This window comes from Jatropha curcas, chromosome 5 (genome assembly GCF_041381405.1).
Source record: "Jatropha curcas cultivar XTBG-Jc1 chromosome 5, XTBG_Jcur_1.0, whole genome shotgun sequence".
Lineage (NCBI taxonomy): Eukaryota > Viridiplantae > Streptophyta > Magnoliopsida > Malpighiales > Euphorbiaceae > Jatropha > Jatropha curcas.
Genome location: NC_143155.1, coordinates 22934859 through 22959763, shown reverse-complemented (window position 1 = coordinate 22959763; position 24905 = coordinate 22934859). Strand labels below are relative to the sequence as shown.

At 29.0% G+C, this 24905-nt stretch overlaps 2 protein-coding genes across 5 annotated transcripts; one reads left to right on the top strand and one right to left on the bottom strand.

The window, feature by feature from the left end:
- Positions 1–10228: 10228 nt before the first annotated feature.
- WRKY57 (WRKY DNA-binding protein 57) lies at positions 10229–14604 on the top strand. Of its 4 annotated transcripts, none has more exons than XR_005177360.2 (5): positions 10229–10956; positions 12473–12616; positions 12886–13259; positions 14181–14289; positions 14368–14604. XR_005177360.2 is itself a non-coding variant. In XM_012212365.4 (4 exons), exons 1-3 carry the CDS (start codon positions 10526–10528, stop codon positions 13247–13249), a joined length of 939 nt encoding a protein of 312 aa, XP_012067755.1. In that variant the 5' UTR covers positions 10229–10525; the 3' UTR covers positions 13250–13259; positions 14181–14604. The 4 variants fall into 4 exon arrangements, 2 of the variants coding, with proteins under 2 accessions (XP_012067755.1, XP_012067754.1); XR_001046685.4 differs by having other exon boundaries at positions 10232–10956; positions 14172–14289; XM_012212365.4 differs by having other exon boundaries at positions 14181–14604.
- A 5737-nt stretch (positions 14605–20341) lies between these two features.
- On the bottom strand, positions 20342–23001 carry LOC105630527 (uncharacterized). The gene has a single exon (XM_012212366.4). The coding sequence runs from the start codon at positions 22132–22134 to the stop codon at positions 20632–20634; it is 1503 nt and encodes a 500-aa protein (XP_012067756.1). The 5' UTR covers positions 22135–23001; the 3' UTR covers positions 20342–20631.
- Positions 23002–24905: the final 1904 nt, after the last annotated feature.

Here is a 24905-nt window from a genome sequence, read left to right as displayed (position 1 = left end):
TATAAGAGCACGGTAAGCAACTTAGCAATCAACAATCAAATTGCTCAAGAGATTTTTTTTTTTTTTTTTTCACTTTCATATTGAAAAGTATATAACTTGATGTCACACACAAAGAATCTGTTTTTGAAATGGGAGTGGCATGATTTATTATGATGGAGACTGAAGTGAATTGATTGGTTACGGTGACAAAACAAACCATTAGTTAGATAATGTTGAATATAAATAAGTTATATTATTAATAGACTTAACACATTAATTTATTATTAAAAAACTTGAATAATATCTATTATATTTAAATCTGTATTCATTCACTTTCTTTTATGATATTTTTCAATAAAAATTTTTCCTTGCAAGACTTATAGAATATGAAAGTAATTATTAAAAGTTTAAATAAATATTTTTATAATTATTTATACATTTTCTTTATAATTTATAAATAATATTTAGAAGTGCACGTTACTCTCTACAAGAGGTAAAAGATATTGTCTGATTGGTGTACAAAAAGCTTGTTAGAGTTCTCTCTGCTATAAAACTTTTTTAAAGGGCAACTTTGCCCTCCGTTATAGTCTAAAATTATTCTATGCCCTTTAAAATTTAAAATCTGTGTTTTGCAAATTGAACTGAGACGTAACAAGGCTGACATATTCCAATAAAAATGTTTATACACTTTGGTACTAGTCTTTTCCAAAAGTTGCTTTCTTAAGTCACATTGAAATGAAAATATAAGTATATATTGGAGTCCCTAGATGCACCAAAAAGGTCTAATTGGGCAGAGCAACAAGCACCATTCTTTTTCTTTTTTTCTTTTTTTTTTTTTTTTTTTAGTTTTAAGAGATAAAAAGTTATATTAATTACCCACTAACATTAATTTTTGTTGTTTGATGTTTGATGGACTGAACATTTGCTTTCTTTTGTGTTTTTGATAGGTTAGGTATCAATCCAATATTTGGTCTGGTCCATTTATTTCCACTCGAGGCGAGCATGCAGAAAGTGGAGTCAATGATAAAGTGTGACAAAATGATTGAATTCCAATCACCGCAACCATAAAACATAATTTTAGGCTTTGGAGTTCCTCAAAATGATACTATATAGTTTAAACATTTACCGATTTCTTGATGCATGTGCTCTTTTTTGTTTTCTTATGTTGAAATCATTATTGGGTACATTCATTTTTAAAAATAGAATATTTTTTTTGTTTATTTATATAATATTGATAATAAGTAATGATTCTCTAAGAAATAAAATTATATCGTTATGAATAAAACATATTTTAATAAGAGATATAACTTAAGTATAATTTCAATAAACTCTAATTAAAATTTCATACTAAAAAAATAGTAAAACAAAAATCTAAACTAATATTCTATGTTTATTAACTAATTAAAATTTATTATTTTACTTGGCTTTTTATGAATTGAAAAAATCTAATCAATATTATTTAGGTTGTTGTTAAACAGTGAGTTTTTTATTAACCTGAAGAGTCGGTCAAATGAAAATAATATTTTATTCATTAAACTAGATAAATTTTACAATTAAAGTTCTATTGTAACTAAAATTAATATTCAAAATACTAGTAGAAAAAAAGTTAAATTTATGGTATAATTAAAACTATCTACAAAGTTTTGGGGTTTTTTTAATAATTTAGCCAATGTTAGGTGGTATTTAATAATACATTCAAAAAATTAAGTTAATTATTTAGTAGTCCTCCCTTAACGCACTAAAATAGTGAACTTTTATAGTTGAGAGGATTCGAAAACTTAAATGGCAAACCAATACACAGTCTCCATTTCACTTCCTTAAGAATTTATTGAATGTTTTTTTTTTTTTTTAATACTGAAAAGATAAATTTTTTACATGCATATAATTTGAAACATTACTTTTATTTGCGGATAGGTTTATAGGACTACAGCCAAAAAAATATTAAAAAAAGAATTTCATTTCCAACAAATTACATTTTACCACTTAAAAATGTGAAAATACATATATTGTCTCTTAAAAATTTTAAAAATTATGTTTTCACTCCTAAACTTTATTTTCTATTTATGCACTCAGAATGGAATGGACCATGTACTTAATACTAAGAAGGCCCTTATTATGTTTGAAAGCATTTTTTGGACAAGTGGAATTGCATATGCCAATAGGAACTTATCCCTTTAGAAAAAAGGCCACAAAACTTTTTAATGGATTGGTGGTCCTAATTTTCACTTCTCATATTTCTTCAAATCCAAACCAAAAGTTACAAAAAGGTGCAATTCACAGTCATTTTCAAAACTATTAATTAACCATTATTAGGTTCATGCACATATATATATATATATATATATATATATATATATATATATATATATATATATATATATATATATATATAAGTTATATATGCTTTACCCTTATTAGTGTGAGTGGTTCAGATTCTATATAATATGCCAAATAAAAATGTTATGTCACTTTCACTTTTAGGGGTTACCAATTAGGGGGAACACAATTTATATATTTGCTGCCCAAGCATCATGGCCTCACCTTCACTGCTAGATAAATGTGTAACGATGATATATTTAACTTATTATCAGTAAAAAAATTTTAAATGATTATCTTATTATGTTTTCAAACAAAAAATGATTATCTTATTAGGATTTAATGTTTCTACTCAAAAATATATCGGAATAATGATTAATGGGAGACTCTATTATCAAAATAACATTGTAAGCAAGGATAAAACTTGAATTTGAAACCAAAGGCGGATCTACATTAATCAGGAGAAACCGAGTATCACATTGTTACATTTTGCCTTTTGTGAGACAATATTTCAGATAGACAAAACAAATGAGCAAAAGTCAATATATATATGGATCACATGCCGAAAAACAAGATTTAAAAAAAACCTAAAAAATGTAACAATGCACATTAAAGCATAGTCTAATCGTAAATACGTATATGACCTGATAATAGATCCAGGTTCGAATCATCTTACCCAATACGAAAAAAAAAATGTAACAATAAATTCGTTTGAACCACTTTAATTTGGTTGCTTTTTATCCAAAAAAAAGACATATCAACCATATCTGTAATCAAATATGTATTATTATATTATATTCAATGAAAATGTACAACTAAGAAGATCAATTTGCAAATTCACAAGTAATCAAAGTTTGATTTTTGACCTTGACTACTAGATTTTATTAAATTTTTTAATCTATTTAAGATCCTAAGAATCATGTAATGCGCGTTTTAAAAGTTGTAGAAAATTTTCTCTATAAATATTTTTCCTACGCATCAAGCACTTCATTTTATATAAATCGTCTATGAAATTTAAATTTATTTTACCACCTGAGCCCTCATTATAAGTTTTAATAAGTCTATTTATTGATCAATGAAATAAACGTATTTAAAATGAAAAAAAATTAAAATAACGGTAATTATATTAACTAATTAATTAATTTTGACGTACAAAATTTGTATTAGTGATTGATTTGATTGCATGATTATTAGGGAGCAACAATGTATAGAGTAATTGTTTCAACGTCATGAGTAGATAATTTATTAAATTCTTGGTTTCCTAGAAAAATGAAACCGAATATCCAAACAGTAGTAATGAGACATGATATTACAGCTTTTTATAATATATTTAAAAAAAATTAATGCCTAATCAAACTATTAAATCGGTGGAACCGAAATAGGGTCCATTGTGTATACTGAGGACGAAACCGCAACGAACTGACTTGACCTTGCATATATGTACTCATGTATGTATAATTTTTTTTCTAATAATTGTCAATTAAAATAGTTCTATGTACGGTACCAACTTCCAGACAACATAGAAGCTATTGTTGGCTTTTACTTTCGATTCCGAATAAAATTCTCCTGGTTTTTACCAAAAGCTATTAAAATAATTAATAGATAATTTTATCGAACGTTTCTTTTAATAATATATATATATATATATATGTGGAGTGTGCATCAAAAGAAAGAATGAATGTGAAAAATCTCTAACATGCAATTGTTGTATGTATGTTGCATGGGCTCCAAGTCCAATCCAAATATAACTATCCCATGCATCTTCTAACTTAAAAATATAACTTATCCCCATCTGATGGAGACCTACATCGGTTATTATTGATAAAAAAAACATAAATTATGTATTTTTCAATTCCAATATTGAATAAATATAACTTTATGAAAATACATATAAGATTCATTTACAAGATTTTTATTAAAAAAAAATAATTCACACAATATCAATTTCCAACAATGTTAAACGATCCCAAAGTAAAACTTTTTGAATCATTTTATACGAAGAAAAATGATTTGTAATCCAAAACATAATTATGACATCATATATAATAATAGCATAAGTGGACACTTTAGGGGGTCTTAAACCTATATTTCTTGATTTTTAAAACCACATCATAATTTTTTGATCATCAATTGGAAGATTCCACGAGGTGACCAATGTGGGTCCTAATTTTTTTATGCTACACGTGATTATTTATATATATAGACTCTAACAAGATAAGGAAGGTATAGACATATCTATATAGAGGCCAAACAGAAAGTTAATTTCAAGTTATTGTGAGTCATTGATTGGCCCTACGTACAATAATTTTTTTAATATATAGAAAATTATTGTTGGTGGTGAAAGATTTTAGCTATGGTGTAGGAGTGGCATACATAAAATAAAACATTCATTCTTCGATAATTTAATATAATATAATTGCAATTTCTGAAAAAAATATTTGATCAAGTTGGGTGAAAATGATGGGGTTTGCTTAAAGATCAAGTTAGGTTAATTAATAAAGATATTCGCATTATACGTTTGGCTTTTTGCTAAACCCAAGGCAATGATATTGCAATCTTTTAAGCTATTATACCCATTTCCCTAACCACTAAACTATAGCCTACAAGGGATGCTATTGGAATTAGGTGATAGATATGAAATTCTAGTCTTTTTGATTTTTTCTTTTTTAAATAAAGGTAAGAATTCGATGCATCTCACTCTTCGCGTTATCGAAAAATTTAATCGGATTTGACAAGAAAATTATTATTATTATTATTAATATAATAAAACACTCGCAGATAATTAACAATTTTAATTTCTATTACAAGTGTGAATAACCTATGACTCCAAAATATATATATATACCAAAAGAGAAAAAAAAAATTTTGTTTTCCATCCTTTGGTTTTTCATCTTTACTTTTGCAATCTGTAAGTTAAAATTACCTTGTTGAGACAATATTCTTCGAATCTCACTGCAAGCTCGAAAAAATTTGATCGTATTATATACTTAATGGACCATCAACGAATGACTTGCACTGTTAGCAATCCCAAAATTTGCCAGGTAGGTTTCTTCACTCTGGAAGCTAGCTGCATCACTGGACTACAACTTATCGGATTCTAGACAAAAGCCTCAATTGGCAATAACAAATAAGTATGAGACACTAATAGACAAAATTAAAAATATTTGCCTAATTTAAAAAAATAAAAAGTTTTATTTTTTATTTTTATTTTATCTTTTTGTGATCAAGCCTATAAGTTTTAGAAACTTGACAACATTTTTACCCTATATATAGTCAAATTGGGTGAAAATTAAAACTCTCTTACATGGTAAAAAAATAAAAGATGGGTCTTACAGATTAAATTAAACCTAATCTATATTTACCAGACTACCATAAATTAAAGTAACCTTCTTTTGTTTTTTTTAAAAAAAAAAAAAAAAAAAAAAAAAAAAAAAAAAAAAAAAACAAAATATAGACAAAGGAGAGGAATTGGATCTTCAATTTCTGGCCACGCCGACAAGAATAGAGAGGCAACTATCACCTCCCCCAATTCTCCGGCAACTACAAGAATAATTGGATTTGATGAAAGCAGTGATAGCAATTGATAGTTTCATCCCATTACCCGATTTTTGAATCAATAACAATTGAAATTGGGGAATTGGAGTTAAATATAATACAATGAATTTTCATATTATGCTTTCTGTTCCTAAAATAAATTGATAAAATTTTAAATAAGCATAACTTTAAAAAAAAATTATATTACTAATTAATCAATATTTAAAATACGAAATGATATATATGTTGTATAATTTTTTAAATTTTATTTAACGAAAGTAATGGTGATGAAATATAATATAATATAATTAAAAATGTATTTTTCATATAATATTTACTTTGTAAATATACTTAAATATATTATTTTTATTATAATAAAAATTTAATTTAAAAAAGTATTTTTTTTTTTTTCTCTTTTGGTTGGAGAAAAGAACAAATTTGGATTCAAAATACAAATCAATCATCCTAGAGTAGACACTTACTAGAACAATGATTCTACAATTGTTTTTCTATATCAGAAAACAGTACGGATTGGATTAATTAAATATTATATAATAAGAGTGTGGGAGGTCATGATACTTCCACGTCAAAGCTTGGACCTGTGAACGGTGGACCAAGTTTGGGCCATACGTTTGTTTTATATTCTCAAAAATAAATAAATAAATAAATAAAAATAAAATACACCATTCGTTTGTTAAGATTACATTTCCCCCTTTCATGTCATCCCTCATATCTTTTTTTTCCAAATTTAATATAAAAATAATATAATCAATCAATTTCTATGATCACGCAAATGGAGATTTCTTATGCATTGCAAAATGACTTTTTCTCATACATTTGTTAAATGTTTCCATCTCATACAATACGTACAAACCCTTTTGATTTTTCTTTATCAAAAAGAAAGACCTTTTCCAATGCATTTTTATTATATTTAAAGATTGAATTCAGTCACGGAGCGAGAAATCAAAGCTGAGAAACTAGAACAAATTTCAAGAGTTGGAGTTAAAAAAATTTTTACTATTTTAAAAGGTAAATTAAAATTTTTCATTATTCTATGAGGTAAAAAAATTAGGTTTGGGTGGGGCCACCTCTTCGTTAATGAGTGAATTACTACATAGTGATTTGGTTCAGGTTTCTATTTCCAAATTCAATTATATAATCGTTGTAGTATTTAATTTTTTTTTTATAAAATTTATCATTAAAAGGATTAAGTGGTATAAAAGTACTTGACTGTATATTTAAATTTAAAAAAAAATAAAAATCCTGACTAATATATTCTTGTATAATTGAAAGACTAAATAATAATTCCTTTTTTTAATAATTTTTACACAACATATAACTGACATGTGTGCTTTTTGATGATAATAACAATATTTCACTCGCAAGTAAGTGAAAAATAAATAGAATGATTCAATAATACAATAAAAATGAAATTAAATCTTGACTAATATATTTAAAAATAATTCCAAATATATATATATATAATTCTAAAAAGTATAACAGAAAAACTAAATAGTATTTCATTTAAAGAAACAAAAAAAGAGAAACTAAACCAACCATATGGAATTATTTCATTGCTAAACGTTGGACAGATAGAGTTATCCTAAGGAAGAAAAATGAATCCGTCCTCTCTTTTCTTTAATTAATTGGAGGTTTTTATGGATCGAGAGTGCTCATCAAATTAATAAAAACAGTTGGTTGTGACCGAAATGACTCGAATTTGAAACTTTCAACTCTTCATATAAATGAGAAGATCAACTAAACTACCACCTGATCGACGAATTCGTCTTGGGATAAAATTTGTGTGGTCAAATTACTTTATATAATTTTTTTTTTTTGAAAAAAAATATGCATTTAAGAGGTGACCCATTATTTAAAAAAGCTTAAAAATAATTAATAATGAATCCCAAAACTTAGCTTTGTTATCAACATCAATAGCTATATCTAGTGATAGACCAGTGGGTCATAGCTTGAATTTAAATTATTGGAAAGTTCAACTCTTACTAAGTAAAAATATTTATAAGAACACAACAAATCTTTGTGCATTCCAACCACTTGTTTTGTTTGATCTTTTTTGATTTCCTCTTAAGAGCCATTTCATAATGAGATTATTTTATATATACTTTATCGATATTCCTTTTATCACTTTAGATTAATTATATCAGTTAAATGTTAATCAAATGTTATTTGGTTGATTTTTTTATTTATATAAATAGAAAATTTTGAATTTAAGTACTTTTGATTAAAAATTTTTATTAATTTGATGAATTAAGAAGAGAGTTATAGTATTACCATAAATAATATGGTACTAATTTGAAAGATTTTCTTCCATTGTTTGCTTTCGCAGAATCTGTTTCGGTCAAAGTACGAAAGTAAGTTGGTCCTGATGAGAAAAATAAAAGAAAACAGTATATAATATAGGTCCTGATGTTATCCCCTCTTACTTCATCGCATGACATCTACAAGCCTGCAACCAAAATAGTATAACCAATTTATTTATTTATTTTTTAATTTGGTCCATCAAGATTTTTAATTTAATGTTCTAGAAAGTTATTTTGTTCATATATTTGAAATTAATAAATTCATGCAACTTTTCTTTTTTCCTTATATATATATACTTTCCAAAATTGCTGCAGATAATAAAATTTATTTATTTATAGTTGAATAAAATATTGGTAGGTGTGTTCATTATTCAGTGTAAACCACTAAACTGAATTTAACAAAATTGGATTAGACAATTTAATTCAATTTGGTTACTAAAAAAAAAAACTATTTTGGTTAATAAATTTTGAAAGAAAAGCTGGTTTATAATTCAGTTTAATTTTGAAATTCAAACCAAGCTGTAAGCAATTTTATATATACAATTAATGTAAAGTAATACTTAAAAATACATAAATATATATTTACCAATAAGAAGGCTAAATGTTTATCAGTATTACCCTAATACAACTGTAGTTTTAGTCTTCACTATTCGTTAACCCTAATTAGCCTTCTTTCTCTAAAAGTCTTAAAATTCAAATGCACTGGACCAAAAAAAAAAAAAAAATTACATGGATCAAATTCCAATGCACCAAAAAATTATAAATAGAAATTAAGACCTTGTTTGGTTTAAAATAGTCTATTCGGTAGTATATTTCCTAAAAAGATATACTTCCAAGGAGATTATTTCCCAACAAATATAATTTGAATGTGTTCAGTATATAAATCAACTTGTTGGGAAGTAAATTGTTTTCAAATTACAAAAGATAAAAAAAGGTCTATTATACTATAAATTTAGGTACGTTTAAATAGTATGAAAAATCAATAAATTTATTGCGGTTCACTAAAAGTAATCCCTAAAGAAGTTACTTTTCTTATACAGAGCAAATTGGATGATCCATTTTTTGGAAAATAGAATTAATAATGAATACAGAAACAAGCATTTCATGCACTTCTCGAGAAGTTACACTTCCCTAATCTATTATCCCCCACCATGTCACATAAATTTCTTTTAAATCTCCTTTAATTTTAGATGTGGTTTAATTGATGAAATATAAATTATGAAATTTAAATATTTTCTGATTTATCAGATTCTTTTTAAAGAAAAATAAATTGCTAATCATTAGAATTAACAAATTCAATCATGACTTCAATTTCACTATTCTTTTATTAATGATGACATTTGAATTACTAATTTTATTCTAGAAGTACCTTTGAAATCTATATAGGTTTTGTTTTCCAATTGAGCAATAGATGTAAATACCATAGATTTCACATTTATCAATCCAAAATGAATACTTAATTTTTAATTGATATTACTTGCAATTTTAAATATTCCTAATTAAAATAATAAAATTGAATAAATAAGATTCTTTTTCTTAAAAAAAGTTAGAATATGCACTAAAATAATCTGACCAAACAAGAGACAACTTGCACCGAATTGTTTTTTTTTTTTTTTAAAAAAAGAAAAAAGAAAATAAGAAAAACTGTGCCATTATCAAATGACTCATGATTCTATAAAATCTGCTATTTAAGCAAATCTCTCTTTTACGCTTGGGTCGAGTAATTCTTTTGCAGGTAAAATTCGCTTAACATATAGTTTATGTGTAATGTGTAAGGTTGCAATTCAAAAAACAATTACATAATAGTTAAGAAAAGGATTAAATAATTTAAATTTTAAAAAATAATTATAAATGATTCAGTTATTTTATATTAAAATTTTAAATAATTAATACTTATTTAGTAGAAATATAAAAAAAAATAAAAATGAAATAATTAATACTTCAATGAGATAAACAGATTAGAAAAAAGGAAGAAAGAAAGAAAGAAAGAAAGAAAGAAAACAAGGTGCTACCCTCTTGTCGGAAAAGTATCTACTATTCATTCATGCGCGTGGTGGGGCCACCTTCCCCCTTAAATATCCGTCACCCGTACTGTTTTGCAGTTGACGCCCCCTCCCTCTCTCTCTATTCTCTAACCCAACCAAATAATGTATTGATCAACACTTTTCAAAAACTACGCGTCCTTTCCAACACTACAACGAACTTCTCAGTCTCTCTCACCTCATTCTCGTAAACCCTAACTTTCTCTCTCTAACTCTCTCTTCATTTTTTTTAACTTTTCACTCTCTGGTCAATTCTCATCTCTCTGCTTCAAATTAATTCCTAATTGCTCGCTTTCACTTCCTGCAAATAGATCCATTTTTCTCTACCTCTCCATGGATAATAGAGACTGTCGCGATCCCGGTGGCGACTTTGCCAGTGACTCCACCTGGACGACGTCGCTTGGACCTGACTCTGATACTGTCAATTACTTGTTCGCCAGCGACAGAGAGAGTAGTATACTCGGCGAATTCGGATGGAATCTTACTGATACCGGGCGGTTTGGCCACTTAGACCCGATCGAACCTAACGATAGGTCCGATTTAGCAGGAAACGTTGGGTTTGCGCCTGAGAGTAGTAGCGGATTACATGGATCGGTAAGTGGTGGTGGTGTTGGTGGTACAACGGGTCAAGGCGGGTCTGGTAGCGGTGGTGGTGGTGGAGGAGGCGATGTTGTTTCGTCTTCGAATCCTTCAGTCTCTTCAAGCTCCAGCGAAGATCCGCCAGACAAGTCTACGAGCTCCGGCGGGAAACCACCTGACATACCGTGAGTGGATATATCAATGAAAAAAATTAAATGGCTAGTCTAGTATTGTAATTAACTGGAATTTCAACGCAAACACGACAGTTTTGCTTAAAATAATGGGGATAAAATCAGGAACAGGAAGAGAAAGAGAGAGTGCAATTTGCGCGTCCGTACACACTCTAGAAACTGTCAAAAATTCTTAGTTCATGCAAGTTGCGGGAGAGAGAGGGGTGAGGTAGTTTCGTAATTTCACAGAAAATACGGGGCTAGATTAGAATTTATTGAAAAAAAGTAGCCAAAATTTTTTTATTTACACGATAATAATTGAAGAGCTCTCGAACACCGCCGTTATTGCGGCGGGAATGGCGTGCTCTAGCTTTTTAACACGAATAATTTTTCTTGAGGATATTTTTATTTTTCATTTTCTGAATTATTAACGCTATATATATATCGAATATACAAATTTATAAAGCGAGAATATAACCAAAAATATTCAAAAGTTCTAATTTCCGTTGCTTTTTTCTTTATTATTTGAAGGAAGGTAGAGATATTCTCTTATAATTGTGTTTTATTATTTGGATGGTTGTTTTGTGTTCTACATTCATTCCCTTTAGCATAGTGGTTACACCTTATAATCATTTCGACTGTGATACGTGTCTGCAAGTTACACAACACAATGCTTCACCGTTTTCCATTTGTAATTTTCAGTTTTGCGTTTCTTTCTTTCTTGCAGCTTTGCATGTTCATATTACACTTGCATTCTTTTCTTTTTCTTTCTTTTTTTTTTTTTTCAAAGGAGATAGAATTTAAATACTGTATGCTAAAGGAATTTTATATCTTCTTTTGTAAATTTTACATTCCATTTCATGTAAGTTGCACAAACTGAACTTTTTGTTTCTATTTTTAGAATTGTTAATTAGCAACAGTTCTTAATTCTAACTAATAACCAAAAAGTCTTTCCAAATTAAATCGCTAGGTCATTGATGTAAGTAATTTCAATTTTCCCCTTCCAAATAAGACAAGAAGAATCTGTACTCAATAATTGCAGTTTCAGCTTCTCATGCATCTAAACTATTTCTTAAAATGACAGGTCGAGGTCTAGTGACAATCTGATTATAGGTTGAATATATTTTCTTCATGACATTTCTTTGTTTAGTTCTAAGTTAGCTCAGTGCATACATTTCTTGATTCTTTTCACAAATGTTTGATTTATAGCTATCATAATTTATACCTTAAACTTTTCACATCATGTCCTCCTTGTGTTACAGACTATCCTTGAGGTGAAAATACAAGCGGTTGAATCCTTTTGAATCCTTCCATTTGAAAATAGAAGTTTCAGTTTCAAACATTTTCTGAAGCATTTGGTCTGCATTTATATTATTAAAAATTAACAAGTTTACTGATATTCTAAGAAATTTATAGTCAGGAAGATAAAATTCCTCACCATTCTTCTTGTAATTAAGGCATTATTTCAACATATTTTTAATTTCTAGAGTTTTATTTTTATTTTGATAATTGTAGGTGAAATATTTTGTAGGAGTAAGGTTAGAAAGAAGGGACAGAAACGAATGCGCCAGCCACGTTTTGCATTTATGACTAAGAGTGAAGTTGATCATCTTGAGGATGGTTATCGATGGCGGAAATATGGACAGAAAGCAGTTAAAAATAGTCCATTTCCCAGGTCTGCAACTCATCTTCTCTTATTAATTCCTTCTCCTCTTATTTTTTCCTATTCTCAGATTAATTTCTGTTCCAAAACTTTATGTCACCCTTGCTCGCTTTTGGTTACAGCTTAAATATTAAACAATCTGATTTACATGTTAGTTGCATGCTAACAATCATCTTAAATTAGATTCATAAGGGATTACATATGAAAAAAGAAGAGTCATATTCTACAAATATAATTTTTTCCTGTCCATGTTGTTGTTGATTCCACCAAATATGCATCAGGAGCTACTATCGTTGTACAAACAGCAAATGTACCGTGAAGAAGAGGGTTGAACGATCTTCTGATGATCCAAGCATTGTGATTACTACATATGAAGGCCAGCATTGTCATCATACTGTTGGTTTTCCCAGAGGTGGAATCATTAGTCATGAAGCCACTTTTGTTAACCCTTTGAATCCCCAAATGTCGCAATTTTATTACCACGGAGTTCAGTTACCTCAAGAAAATCCCCCAACTATTGCACACTCACAGCAAGGACCGGTGCAAACAGTGGAACCCGGTGCACAACACCGCCCAACCCACCAGCTTCCAATAGATGAAGGACTGCTTGGCGACATTGTGCCTCCTGGAATGCGCAATAGATGAGATTTAAATGGTACAAATTACTTCCTTAACCTAATTTGAAAAAATAAACATTATCCATTTATGTGCATAAATAATTGTTTTTGTTAGTCAAACATATCAGTAAAGTTCCAATCAGTTAAATGCATTTTTGGTTTTCCTATCAACACAACTCGGTAACCAATTAATTTATTGACTCGTGTCAAGAAACGGATCTCATATGGATTAAATAATAAATATAAGGATACATAAGTAGACGTAGCAAAAGTTAATTGGTTTTGTATAAGTGGTTTCAAACACTCTCATTTATAATGCACATGTATATGGGCTCATGAACTTTAATTCTGCTTGGTAAGATAATTTTATTAAATCTTATTGACGAATTTCAGCTTCTACATTTGTGCGCAAGAAAGGTGTTGAAGTTTAAATAGTTGCTAGGTTTTTAACTAGCAGAATGGTATAATATATTAGAAGAACAAATATGCGGTGCTACTGATGTGATTTAGTGTACATAATAATGGATTTAATGAGATGGTAGGCTAGGGTGCAACTAATGATATGTACCATCAGTATAAAAGCATAATGACCAACATCATATATATATATATGTGTGTGTGTGTGTGTGTGTTTTGAACAATGGAATTATACTTGTTAAAACTTGAGTAACTTTCATGTTTGGGAGACAAAATCTTGCAAAAGTGCTATGCCTGATCATAGAATATATATATATGTATATATATATATATATATATATATATATATATATATATATATATGTGTGTGATATTATAAGCCCTTTTGTCTCACCCACCCTCTATTTGTAGCCATGCAGGAATAAAAAGTATTTGTACCTTTCTTTAGGAAAATTGTTTTAATTGCATATATTTATTCCTTACACTTTTTTTCCCCGTTCATTAACAAGTATTGATTAAACCTAATTTCTCAGTAAATACAGGTGATGGAGTACAGAGAGAATTGATGTTGCAGCATTATATATGAAGGTCCAAGTCTCATGAAATGAAATTAAATGCAGAGATGAGGCCAAAGCATTTTTCTAGGTGGAAGTAAGTCCTAAGCTCTAATATCAGAATGACCGTCTCTGATCTCTTAGTTACATTCATTGATACGTTTACATGTACCAGGTATTGATCTATGCGAGCTTGTCCTCATTCTGCATGCCTTTGGCTAGTGATCATTCAGGCGTAATTAAATTTTAATTCCCGCTGGCTTAATTAGGTCTGTAGTGGTAATTAGCAAACCTGACGATGGCATTGTGATATATAAATGTAATAATATTTCTACAACAGTCATGTCAAAAAAAAAAAAAATTCTACAACAGTGTTTTTAAGTTAATTCATTAATTTTTTGTGATTTAAGAAGTGCAGCTTTTTTTGGTAGTTGTGTGGTCTGCGTCTTCTATGAGAAAAAGGTTCGTACGTAACTGTAAAATTGCGCACATGAACTTTGAATAGTGGTCTAAGAGAGAGACTGTCAGAGTGGGCCAACGTCCTCTTTTGGTGCTTGTTCAGTTGCGTGAATTTCGATGTTGCTTCAGAGTCAGCCGACAGTGCTTTTTTTTACTCTCCGCTCTTTTTCACTTTTCATTTCACCCTTTCGCCCTTTTCTTTTTTCACCTTTCTTCATTTATAAATTGTCTTTACATACCAGTGTTATTTTCCTTCCTCCACAAAATAAAAAGGGAAATGGAGGGGAATATATATAACCGAATTGCTTCTGACTCTTTTGAGTTACTTCAAACTTTAAATTAGATATAAGAATAAATATGTAACTAGTGTGGATATGCTGCTGAAACAAGATAAATTAAGCCAATCCATTCATAAATTTTGAAAAAACACATTGAGAAAAAGTAAAATAACCCTTCTAGATCATCCAACGGATTCAACGAGCAACAGGACAAGAGGAAATTGTTTTGAGATATATTTGTTTAAATGAGTAATTACGTGAACTAATAGAGACGCTGGCTGATTAATCTTCTTCTTTCCTCCGAGTAAAAAGTCGTCTTTTACTTTTCCTGTCCTACTTGAAGCAAAAAAAAAGTGGTCCTGCGATGATGTCAAAGTTATTATCTTGTTATTTAGAATTTACACATTCTCATACTTGAAAAGGCAAATCCCAGTATTGGTTGATATAGATATAACAAGCAGTACCATCCATATATATACAGGACAACTTTCTGTGTTATAAGAAGAAGAAAACAGATAAGGGAGTACAATTAGAGTGGGGAAAGGCAAAAGGGCCAACTATGGAAATCAAATGTAATTTTTTTCCCAGTAAATCCGAAATTAATTCTGAGAAAAATTCATGTTTGACACCTTTTTTTTAAGAAAAAATAAAATAAAAACTCTTCGAGACTGAAAAAAGAATTATTGCAATTAATTCAAGTGTTTTGATGATAAAGATAAAATTAACTAGTCGGTCATCCGTCACGGCTCAATTACTCGGCGATCTATTGACAGTTGTAAGATACGACGGCAGTTGGACAGTTTGGTTGCGTTTGTTATACGTCTCATCAGCGAGGGATTCTCTCTATGATTGTACCATCAAAAGATTGCAGAACGATTAAAGATTTTCACATGCTTACTTTCATCCGCCGAATCATCTCAATGATATAAAGTTTTCTTCTCTTTTCTTCAATTCATTTTTTTAATATACGTTTGTATTATTTATTTAAATTTTATGTTCATTCAACATCTAAAAAGAGAACAATTTTATGTCACGTAATATAAATAAATATATTTCAAAAAGTTTCACCGTTTTAAATTTTTATACATTTCTTAAATTAATAAAATATTTCAAAAATAATTATTTGTTATCCTGGTTTTCTATATTAATTTTAATTATTTTAAAAAATTCCTTTCAACTTATTGTTTAAGTGTTAGAAGCAAGGTAAATTGGATGATTCGATTTATAGTTTTGGCTGATTTTAATTTTTAGATTTTTATTTAAAAATAAGTTAAATTTGATAATGTACAAATAAGATCAATTGACAATCGACAGTTTCTTTACTTGCATGAAAGAAATGATAAAATCGAATTGAATTAACCAGATAAAATCTATATATAATTCAATTCAATTTGGTTTAATTTTATATTATAATTTATTTGGTTTAGTTTTAAAAAACAATGGATTTTTGATTTTATCAATTCAGTTCAATCTGAAATCGCGCTGACTTTATACTCTTAACTATAAGCTTGATTTTATATAACAACAAATTTAACAAGTATCAAGTATTAAATTTATATATGCATAAATAAGTCATTACTAATATAACATCAACAGAATTTATAATTTAGTGACCGATGACTCGATTTTATATAATATCAAGCTTATAATAATCAAACCTTTTATCATATTATGCATTTAAATCACAAAAATGAAAAATAAATTAAGTAGATTAAACAAAGAGGGAGGGGCATTAGTGTCTTTTTCTTTAAAAAAAAAAAAGAAGAAAGAAATAGAAGAAAATTTTGATATTGGTTGTGTTTTGTAATGAAAGTAGGTTGCCCACACAATGTATAATCGATTAGGGCATGCAGGTCCCAAAGCCTCCACAGTCTCAACCATCGAATCAGATGGTAGCATTACATTGCATTTATGGCTATATATTTCTCTTTTTATTGTTTTTGTTTTTATTATTATTTTTTATATTAAAAAAAGAGAAATAGTTGTATGAGTTAATTGATGAAAATCAAAAGTGAACTGAATAGATATAAAATTGAAATCAATAGAATTAATATTATAGAATTGGCAAAAAGTAAATAAATAAAAACTGAACCACTTTTTAATTTTTCAGTTATTAACTATTTTATACTCACTGGTATAAATCTAGCTTGGAATTTTCCTTCCCTAAAATTTTTTTTTTCTTTAAAAAAATACATGTAAATTCCATTGATTAATTTGATTTTTTTTTTTATTGGAATTCGATTTTCAGAAAAGCCGAAGAGCCGGCCCAACGTACAACATAATAACAGACATGGACAGAAAAAAAAAGTCAGGCCCATCCCTTTTATGAAAGTGAAGGCAATTAGCATATAAAAACACTATTGAAATTATTTTGAACTTAAATACTCCTTTTTATCCATAAATTTAAGTGGTTTAATTTTTTTTTTGATGCTTAAAAAAATTAACTCGCTTAGATTCTAATAAAAATTTTATTAATTTAATTAAATTACCATTTATCTCACGTCATTAATAATTAATATGTTTAATTATATAATAGAAAATTGAAAAAAGAATTCATTAATTACTTTTTAATATTTTCAAAACGATTTATATTTGAGAACAAAAAAAACTATTCTACAATGGCTTATATTTATAGACAAAAAAGATATTATAAAAGGTCTTATGTTTATAGAGAGAGTAGAGTACTTTGTTTGTCCTAAGAAGAGAAAGAAAATCATGCATGTTGTAATTAATCTATTGCTTTGATATTATCAAAAATATATTTACTTATATTGATTTTTTTTTCCAAGGCACTATGCTATAAGGATATTATTCATGAATTCAATTAATTTGAATTTGTATCGGCAAGCGATAAAATGGATAAAATTCTATTTTCACTGAAACTCGAGATTTTTAGTAAAAGAAGCGGAAATTACTTCATTTCACCTTTGAAAATATATATTCTTTCATTGTCTAAAAGTAAAGGAGGAGAAGGTAGGAGACAAGTCAAATCCATGTATTGGAGGCAAGGTCTCCTTCGTTTTTCCAAGAAGGCAAAGATCCATTTTGGAAGTGGCATTTCGTTGTCATAATAGGCTAATTAATACGCGTACATGGCATTACCAATGCTGGCAATTGGCCAACCCCAAATCCGGTCTAATGTCATCTCCTATCGTATTAAAAGTTTGCAAGATTGACTATTTTAGTAGGTGATAGCTTTTTTAGTAGTATTTAGTTATTTGAGTAGTTATTTATAAAACGCTAAAAGTTAAATATTACAGACATTGTTACTGTTGAAAAAACTTTATTCGAATGTCATTTTTTATCTAAATTTGAAAATACATATACGACTTAAAAGTTTTTTTTTTTTTTTTAAGCAATAGTTACTATATATACATTCTTTAAGGTGATTTAGGAGAGAATACATATTAGCACACTATTTTCTTGTAATATGATTTTGTTCTAGAAAACAACTATTTGAACTTGCAATGCAAATTGATAAATTGTCAACCAATAAAAAATAAATGCTCTTATGTCAATATGACTTTGCTACTTCTTATTCTAGATTAAAATGTCCAAATTAGTATGTAACGGCCTAAACATACTAAACAATTATACATGGGAATGACTTTATGGTCTAGACTATAAGGAAAGTACCAATTTTGCCTAAAACGGTGCGTATAAGCCTAAATAGGAAATTGAATTATCTAGATAAATAGATTATGGTATTGGTAGGTGACTAAACCGCAACCTTGAAACTTCTTTTTTTATTATTTATTTTACCTATAATAATAATAATAACCCGAATGGAATACTTCAGTGACAAAAAATACTTATGGAGTTGATCATCATGGCTAAAGTCATGGTTTCAGTCCTCTGCAATGAAAATTTTTCCGGACCAGTCTCTTTGCCTCTAAGCGCAAGCGAAAATTAGTCAAGTCTGTGAATTCTTAAGCAGACATGAGTTAAATGGACACGTGCCTAGATATCTTTTGCAAGTAAGAAAAAAAGAAAATAATAATAATAATAATAATAAGTGAATTCAACTTGTATCATTCCTCGTGATTCTTCCACGCAAAATCAGAACCAATCGATCTTTTCTTCTTTGCATCAAATCTTCTAACACAAGAGTGAGGTTAGACTTAGGCTAACCACTCCACTCCTCAACATTTTCTCCTTTCAATGTCAGCATCCTAATGAGTGGAACCTGCAACTGGAACAACAAACTGCAAATAAAAGTTTTTCCTAATTAGTTTGGCAGCTTCCTGAAATATAGCTGTAAATGTTGTAATAGCTGTCACCCGTCACCTGATTATTACGTGTTTCATTTAATATTAAATCATTTAACGTCGTATAATCCGTTTCTCACTCTATTTTTTTTTTTTTTAACTCATTCTCTCAAACTCTACTTATTTTTTTTTCTTTTCTTTTCTGTGAAAAAAAACACTGGGTGTTTGCATACCCAATTTAATTCATTAAAAAAATATCACTAATTATTATTCTATTTTATTTTTCTATGAAAAGCACACCGCATAAACAAGTCTTTAGCACCAAGTCTTTTAGAGCCTCTTCTACGCCGAATTTTGCGTATGAGGCACGGTGGTGACCTCTCTACGTTCCAAGTCATACAGAGTGACAGAAATGGAAAGATTGGATTTTTTTTTTTTTTTGGCTTTAAATTAGGCTGTATATGTAACTAAATTTGAAGCTGCTTTTCAAATTTTGTTTTTAGTTTTATTTTTCAATTTTTTTTTTTTTAAATGGATTACTTTTGGTCTAGACCATAATTTTTAAAGTCTTAAATACTTCTTGAGAACAATCTATCAAATGCAATTGAACCGAGCACGTGAAGACATAGTTTACTGATTTAGGTTTGAATCTCCTGTTTAACTGTAATAGTATATAGAATCATAGAGATGATCCGTAATAGTTGAGCGAAAGCCAACAAGTGAAATTGCAAAGAATCTCCAATGTTTCTTTTTTTTTTTGGTTAATTGCACTTTCCCCAGGGAGATGATGATTGTAGTATTCAGTACAAACAAAAGAATACGTGAAGAAGAAATGTGAAAACGCAGTGCTTTAAGTAAGCTTGTAAGTTGACAAGGAAACTTCTCACCCAACCTTTAAAAAAAATGGCACTTTATTATTATTATTATCGTCTACTGTCTCCCATAAAGCAAAGCAAAGCAGGTGGTCCGTGATTCTTTTAGGATCTACGCTTAAACAACAATGCACACAATTCAATTACCCTATATAGAACCATTAGAATTTGGAGTTTGAAGCTTAAATTTCAGTCGGAGACAACAATGGCTACTTCATTTTTTTCGTTTCTCCCCAAAGGGCCAAAGGGATTCAAAAGGTTATAATTAGATCTTTAACTTAAGTTTAAGAAAAATTAGTAAAGAAAGAAAGAAAATCAAATTGCATCAACAGTAAAGAAAGAAACTTGAAATTCAAAATACTATATCTATGTTTAATAACAAAACAAAAAGGCCTATAGATCTCAGAGCAAAAAAAGGGAAAAAGATGATTTTGCTTCTTACATTTCTTAAGCGACAAATAGAATAGTAAGTTACCTCTGTAAGACATATCCTTCAATCTGAAGCAAAAGAACCAAAAACATTCACCAACTTTGCCTGTACAGTCTCTATCGTCTTCATCAAAACCGAAAAATGGACCATCTATAGACACCAGATTTACCCACTTGAAGAGAATTTCAAGAATTACCATGTTGGTATATAGTACCCATTTGCTTCTTCTTCCATTGGAGCAGGGAGGTTAAGATCAAGTAGAGCTGGCATTGATATTTCAGGCACTTGTTGGTTAATCACAACAGTTCTATCTTCACCACCTCCAACAAAATGGGACCTCTTGTGACCACCTAAAGCTTGACCCGACCTAAACACCTTAAAGCAAAATGGACATTCATGTACTTTGCCTTTTTTAGTCCCAAATTTTTTCTCTGCATTGCCAGACAATTTCTGCTCAACTGGGTTTTTTCCATTGCAAGATTTGATCCTTTTGCAACTATTATGCAGTTCACTAGGAACATAATCAGTGTTAATGCTGTTTTCCCCACTCTCATATATTGAATCACTGCAACCACCATTACTCTTTTTATGGCTTGATCTGTTTACAGCAACAGAAGGACGCTTAACAATCTTTGAACCATTACTGCTAAGAAATTCAAGATTGTTAAACTCATTTTTGCTTCTCTTTCTTGATTCTTCTTCCCTAACCAGATCCTTCCCCAATTCCTTTTTAATTCGCCTAAACCCACTTAATCTTTTCCCTAGTTCAGGATCAATGTCCTCTTCTTCGAATCTAGACCTAAATTCAACTTTATGTTTCTTGAATTTATCATTCCCAACGAACCCATGAACTGAAATTTCAGATTCAACCTTTTTAGGCCCATTTCTAAAATACCCAGAATCAGAATTCTCAGATTGATCATTTTCAGTGGACATAACTTGTTTCTTTGCTTTCTTCATCTCCAAAACCGCATTACCATTGTTATATACACAATTAACACCATTTTTCTTTATACCAATTTTCAATTCAGGCGATGATGATGATTTAGTCTCTAAAACCACAGAATTGTTATCTGAAGAATCAGCAATCGAACTAAAACACCCTTTAAAACCAGAATCTTTAGACAGCATCATCAAACACATAGCTACCTCTTCTTGCTCTTGCTCTAAATCAGAAGCAGCAGAAGATAAGGAAGAAGAATAAACACCAATAGTCTTATACCTCATTCTTCTAGATCTCCTTCTCTTACTTGGAGCTGATGTCTCAGTATCTGATTGGCTATCAAAAACTTGATCTTTCAGCCTCTCAGTAGTCTCTGACTGATCTTCAAAGCTGTTCTTCGAATGACAAGCCATATGACCACAAAGAGCTTTCAACGATTGAAAACCTTTACCACATGCTTTACAGACTTTTTCTTGCAAAAAATGACTATTGCTTGAATCAGCCATAAACCTTCTAGTCTTTCTGGGATTTTCTCTAAGACGATAAAGTTCTGAGTCTCTTTTGCTATTGCTTCCATTAGCAGCAACAAAAGATTCATCTTCTAAATCAGTAGAATTGCCATTCCCATTATGACTATTATTACCATTACCATTCAAATGGATCCTAATATGACCTCCTAAAGACTTGCCACATGGGTATCTCTTATTGCAAAACTTACAAATGAACAACTTTTTCTTTTGATTTGGTTCCATGATCTAATTGGAGAAAATTAAAAATACCCAGTAAAGAGAAGAAGATCAGTAACTTATATCTTACCTTTCAAGTCTTCAAAAATGCTGCATTTCATGAGAAGACCCAAATGATGATCATAGTGCTAAACAGAGGAAGGAGCAGCAAAATAAAAATCCAGATCAACAATCAGAGCAAAAAACAGATCAAACAAGTTTATTGATTTGTCACTATTGATTGATCACAAGAATCAAAAGATGTGACAGTTATTTTTCATCAAGTACAAAAGATCAGACCCACCAAACACACAGCTCTCTCCAAATCCCCATTTTATCAATTACACAGAGTCAGCCACTCCATTTGTCTGTTGAAATTTTTCTTTTACAAATGAGAAAAAAAAATCAAAGCTTTTCAAGAAATGGGTCGCCAAAGATGGCGATGAACGAGCCTCTATAAAAGAAGAATCAAGCTAAACCATGACTCTTTCTGTTTCTCTCTCTTTGTTTTGTGCTGTAGTTGGAGGAGAATTCCATGCATGGAAGCAAAACATTAAAAAGGGAAGAAAAGATAGGAAGCACGTGTACTCAAGTGAGAACACTTCGGTGTTAGATTGGACGGTCAGGATTTACTATAGACTTTTGAGGATCCCAATGAATTAGGATTTAGTAGATACTAGACTAACGATAACAATATAAGCAGCTAAGCTCAGCTCTTCTGTTCTGATAAACTGGAGCATCCAAACTATGCCTTACTTTGTCGTCTTCTTCTTCTTCTTCTTCTGTTGCCAATAACTTGATACAAATACAAGTGAAAGGTCAGAGTCTCCAACCGTTATTGGCCTTTTGCTTCCCTCACCTGCCCCTCTTCTTCTCCCATCTCCATATTTTCATCAAAGCTTTTGGCTTTTTGCTTCTCTCATTTCCCTTCTACATTTATTAATATCATTATCTATGTACTAGGAAATTACTTCATTACACCCATGTTCCTCTTTTTTCTTTTTTTTTCTTTTTTTTTTTCCGTTATTTTGTCATGAACTTAGTGTATAAATTATTCAAGTTATTCCTTATTTATTCAAGCTTGGTTCAAATAATTTTTTTTTTCCATTTGATTTGTTTTTAATTTAGGTATTGTAATACTCAACTCAATTAGATTGATTATGATCTTAATTGAATATCTAAATTTATTCTAAATCTACATATTAATAATATTTTAATAAAACAATAAAAAATATTTATAATTTGATTTATTTAAACTTTTAAGTTAAATTGAATATGAAAAATACAACTCAATTGAACTTGAATCGAATTTCAGATAACATGTTATATCTCGATTATACCTATAAAAGTTTAATTTTTCTTTTAATATTCATTCAAATAGCAATGCCAATGAACTATAATTCATTGGTCCACAAAGCACCATCTTTTACTAAGGTAAACCCATTAAAGTGAGACAGAAATCGAATTTTAAGATTTATTTTCCATGTGTATTAAATTATCAAATTAATAAATCCAAAACGGTTTCATTTCATGTCAATTAATGAGATCACTCTATTTTCAGCTATATATAGAAATACTAATTAGCAGATCAAAGAGTTCACACTCACTAACATTTAATCCTTAAAATAGAAGAATTAAATGAAAATAGAACAAAATAAAATGAGATCATCCAATTCTCGTGAGTGTATTATAAAAAATTAGACCAACGTTAAGGAAAATAAAATTGGGTGCGGTGTGGTCTACAACTAAACATGGCCAAAGTCAATAGTCAAAATCCCAGGGAGAAGGTAATCCCTTATGTACGCTGGTTTTAGATCACAGTCACAAACAACACCTGACATGTTACGTATTTCGATGGAATTTTATTTTTGTCATTTTCTAACCCTAATTACAAATAATAATAATAATAATAATGTTTAAAATATGCATTTTTCTTCTTAATCACTTTTGTACTTGCTTTGATCAAGTCAACCACCTTATATATATATATATATATATATATATATATAAGGTGATTTTAAGCTTAGCTAAGTTGATTTTCAATGGTCCGACTGCTGGGAGTTATAATAAAATGTAATGTAATATATTAAAATGTATTTTTTATATAATTATATATTTGGACTAAAATGGTATTTAGATAAATTCCTCCCAATAATGGTAATTTCAAAATTTAGACTCCTAATATTGCATTTTTTTACTATAATTAAATATATTTCTAATTTAGCATCTATATTAGAAATGTATTTAGTTATATTGCATTATATTTTACTGAATAAACTGTAAATATTTTAGGATAATTTAAAGCACAACAATGAAGATAAAAATATAATTTAGGAGAAAAATAAATTTTAATATAAAAGTTATATATAATATATATATATATATATTGAAATTTATCTTTATTTTAAAAATATAGTGGGCATCCACTACGTAATAAAAGGTGTAGTAGTCCCTCCCATTTTTCTAATCTCGTTCCATTTTCCTACGTAATAAAGGGTATGAAGTACATTTTTTTTATTTATTATAAAATTCTTTTTTATTTTTAAAAAAATGTTGATTTTTTTTTTTTGAAAAAGGATGAAAGCTATTCATTAATCATTATGAAAAGAAAATGAGAGAAAAATAATTTAAGGGACAAATATAAATGACTTTTTAAATTATATCCAAATTAACACGAGTCAATTTATTTTCAAAAAGTAATTTAGAAGTCTTTAAGTTTTAATTCCATGATCTCTAAGGTCATTCTAGCCAAAAAGTACTATTTTTCCGGTTAAAAGGCAGGTGAAAGAAATAAAATT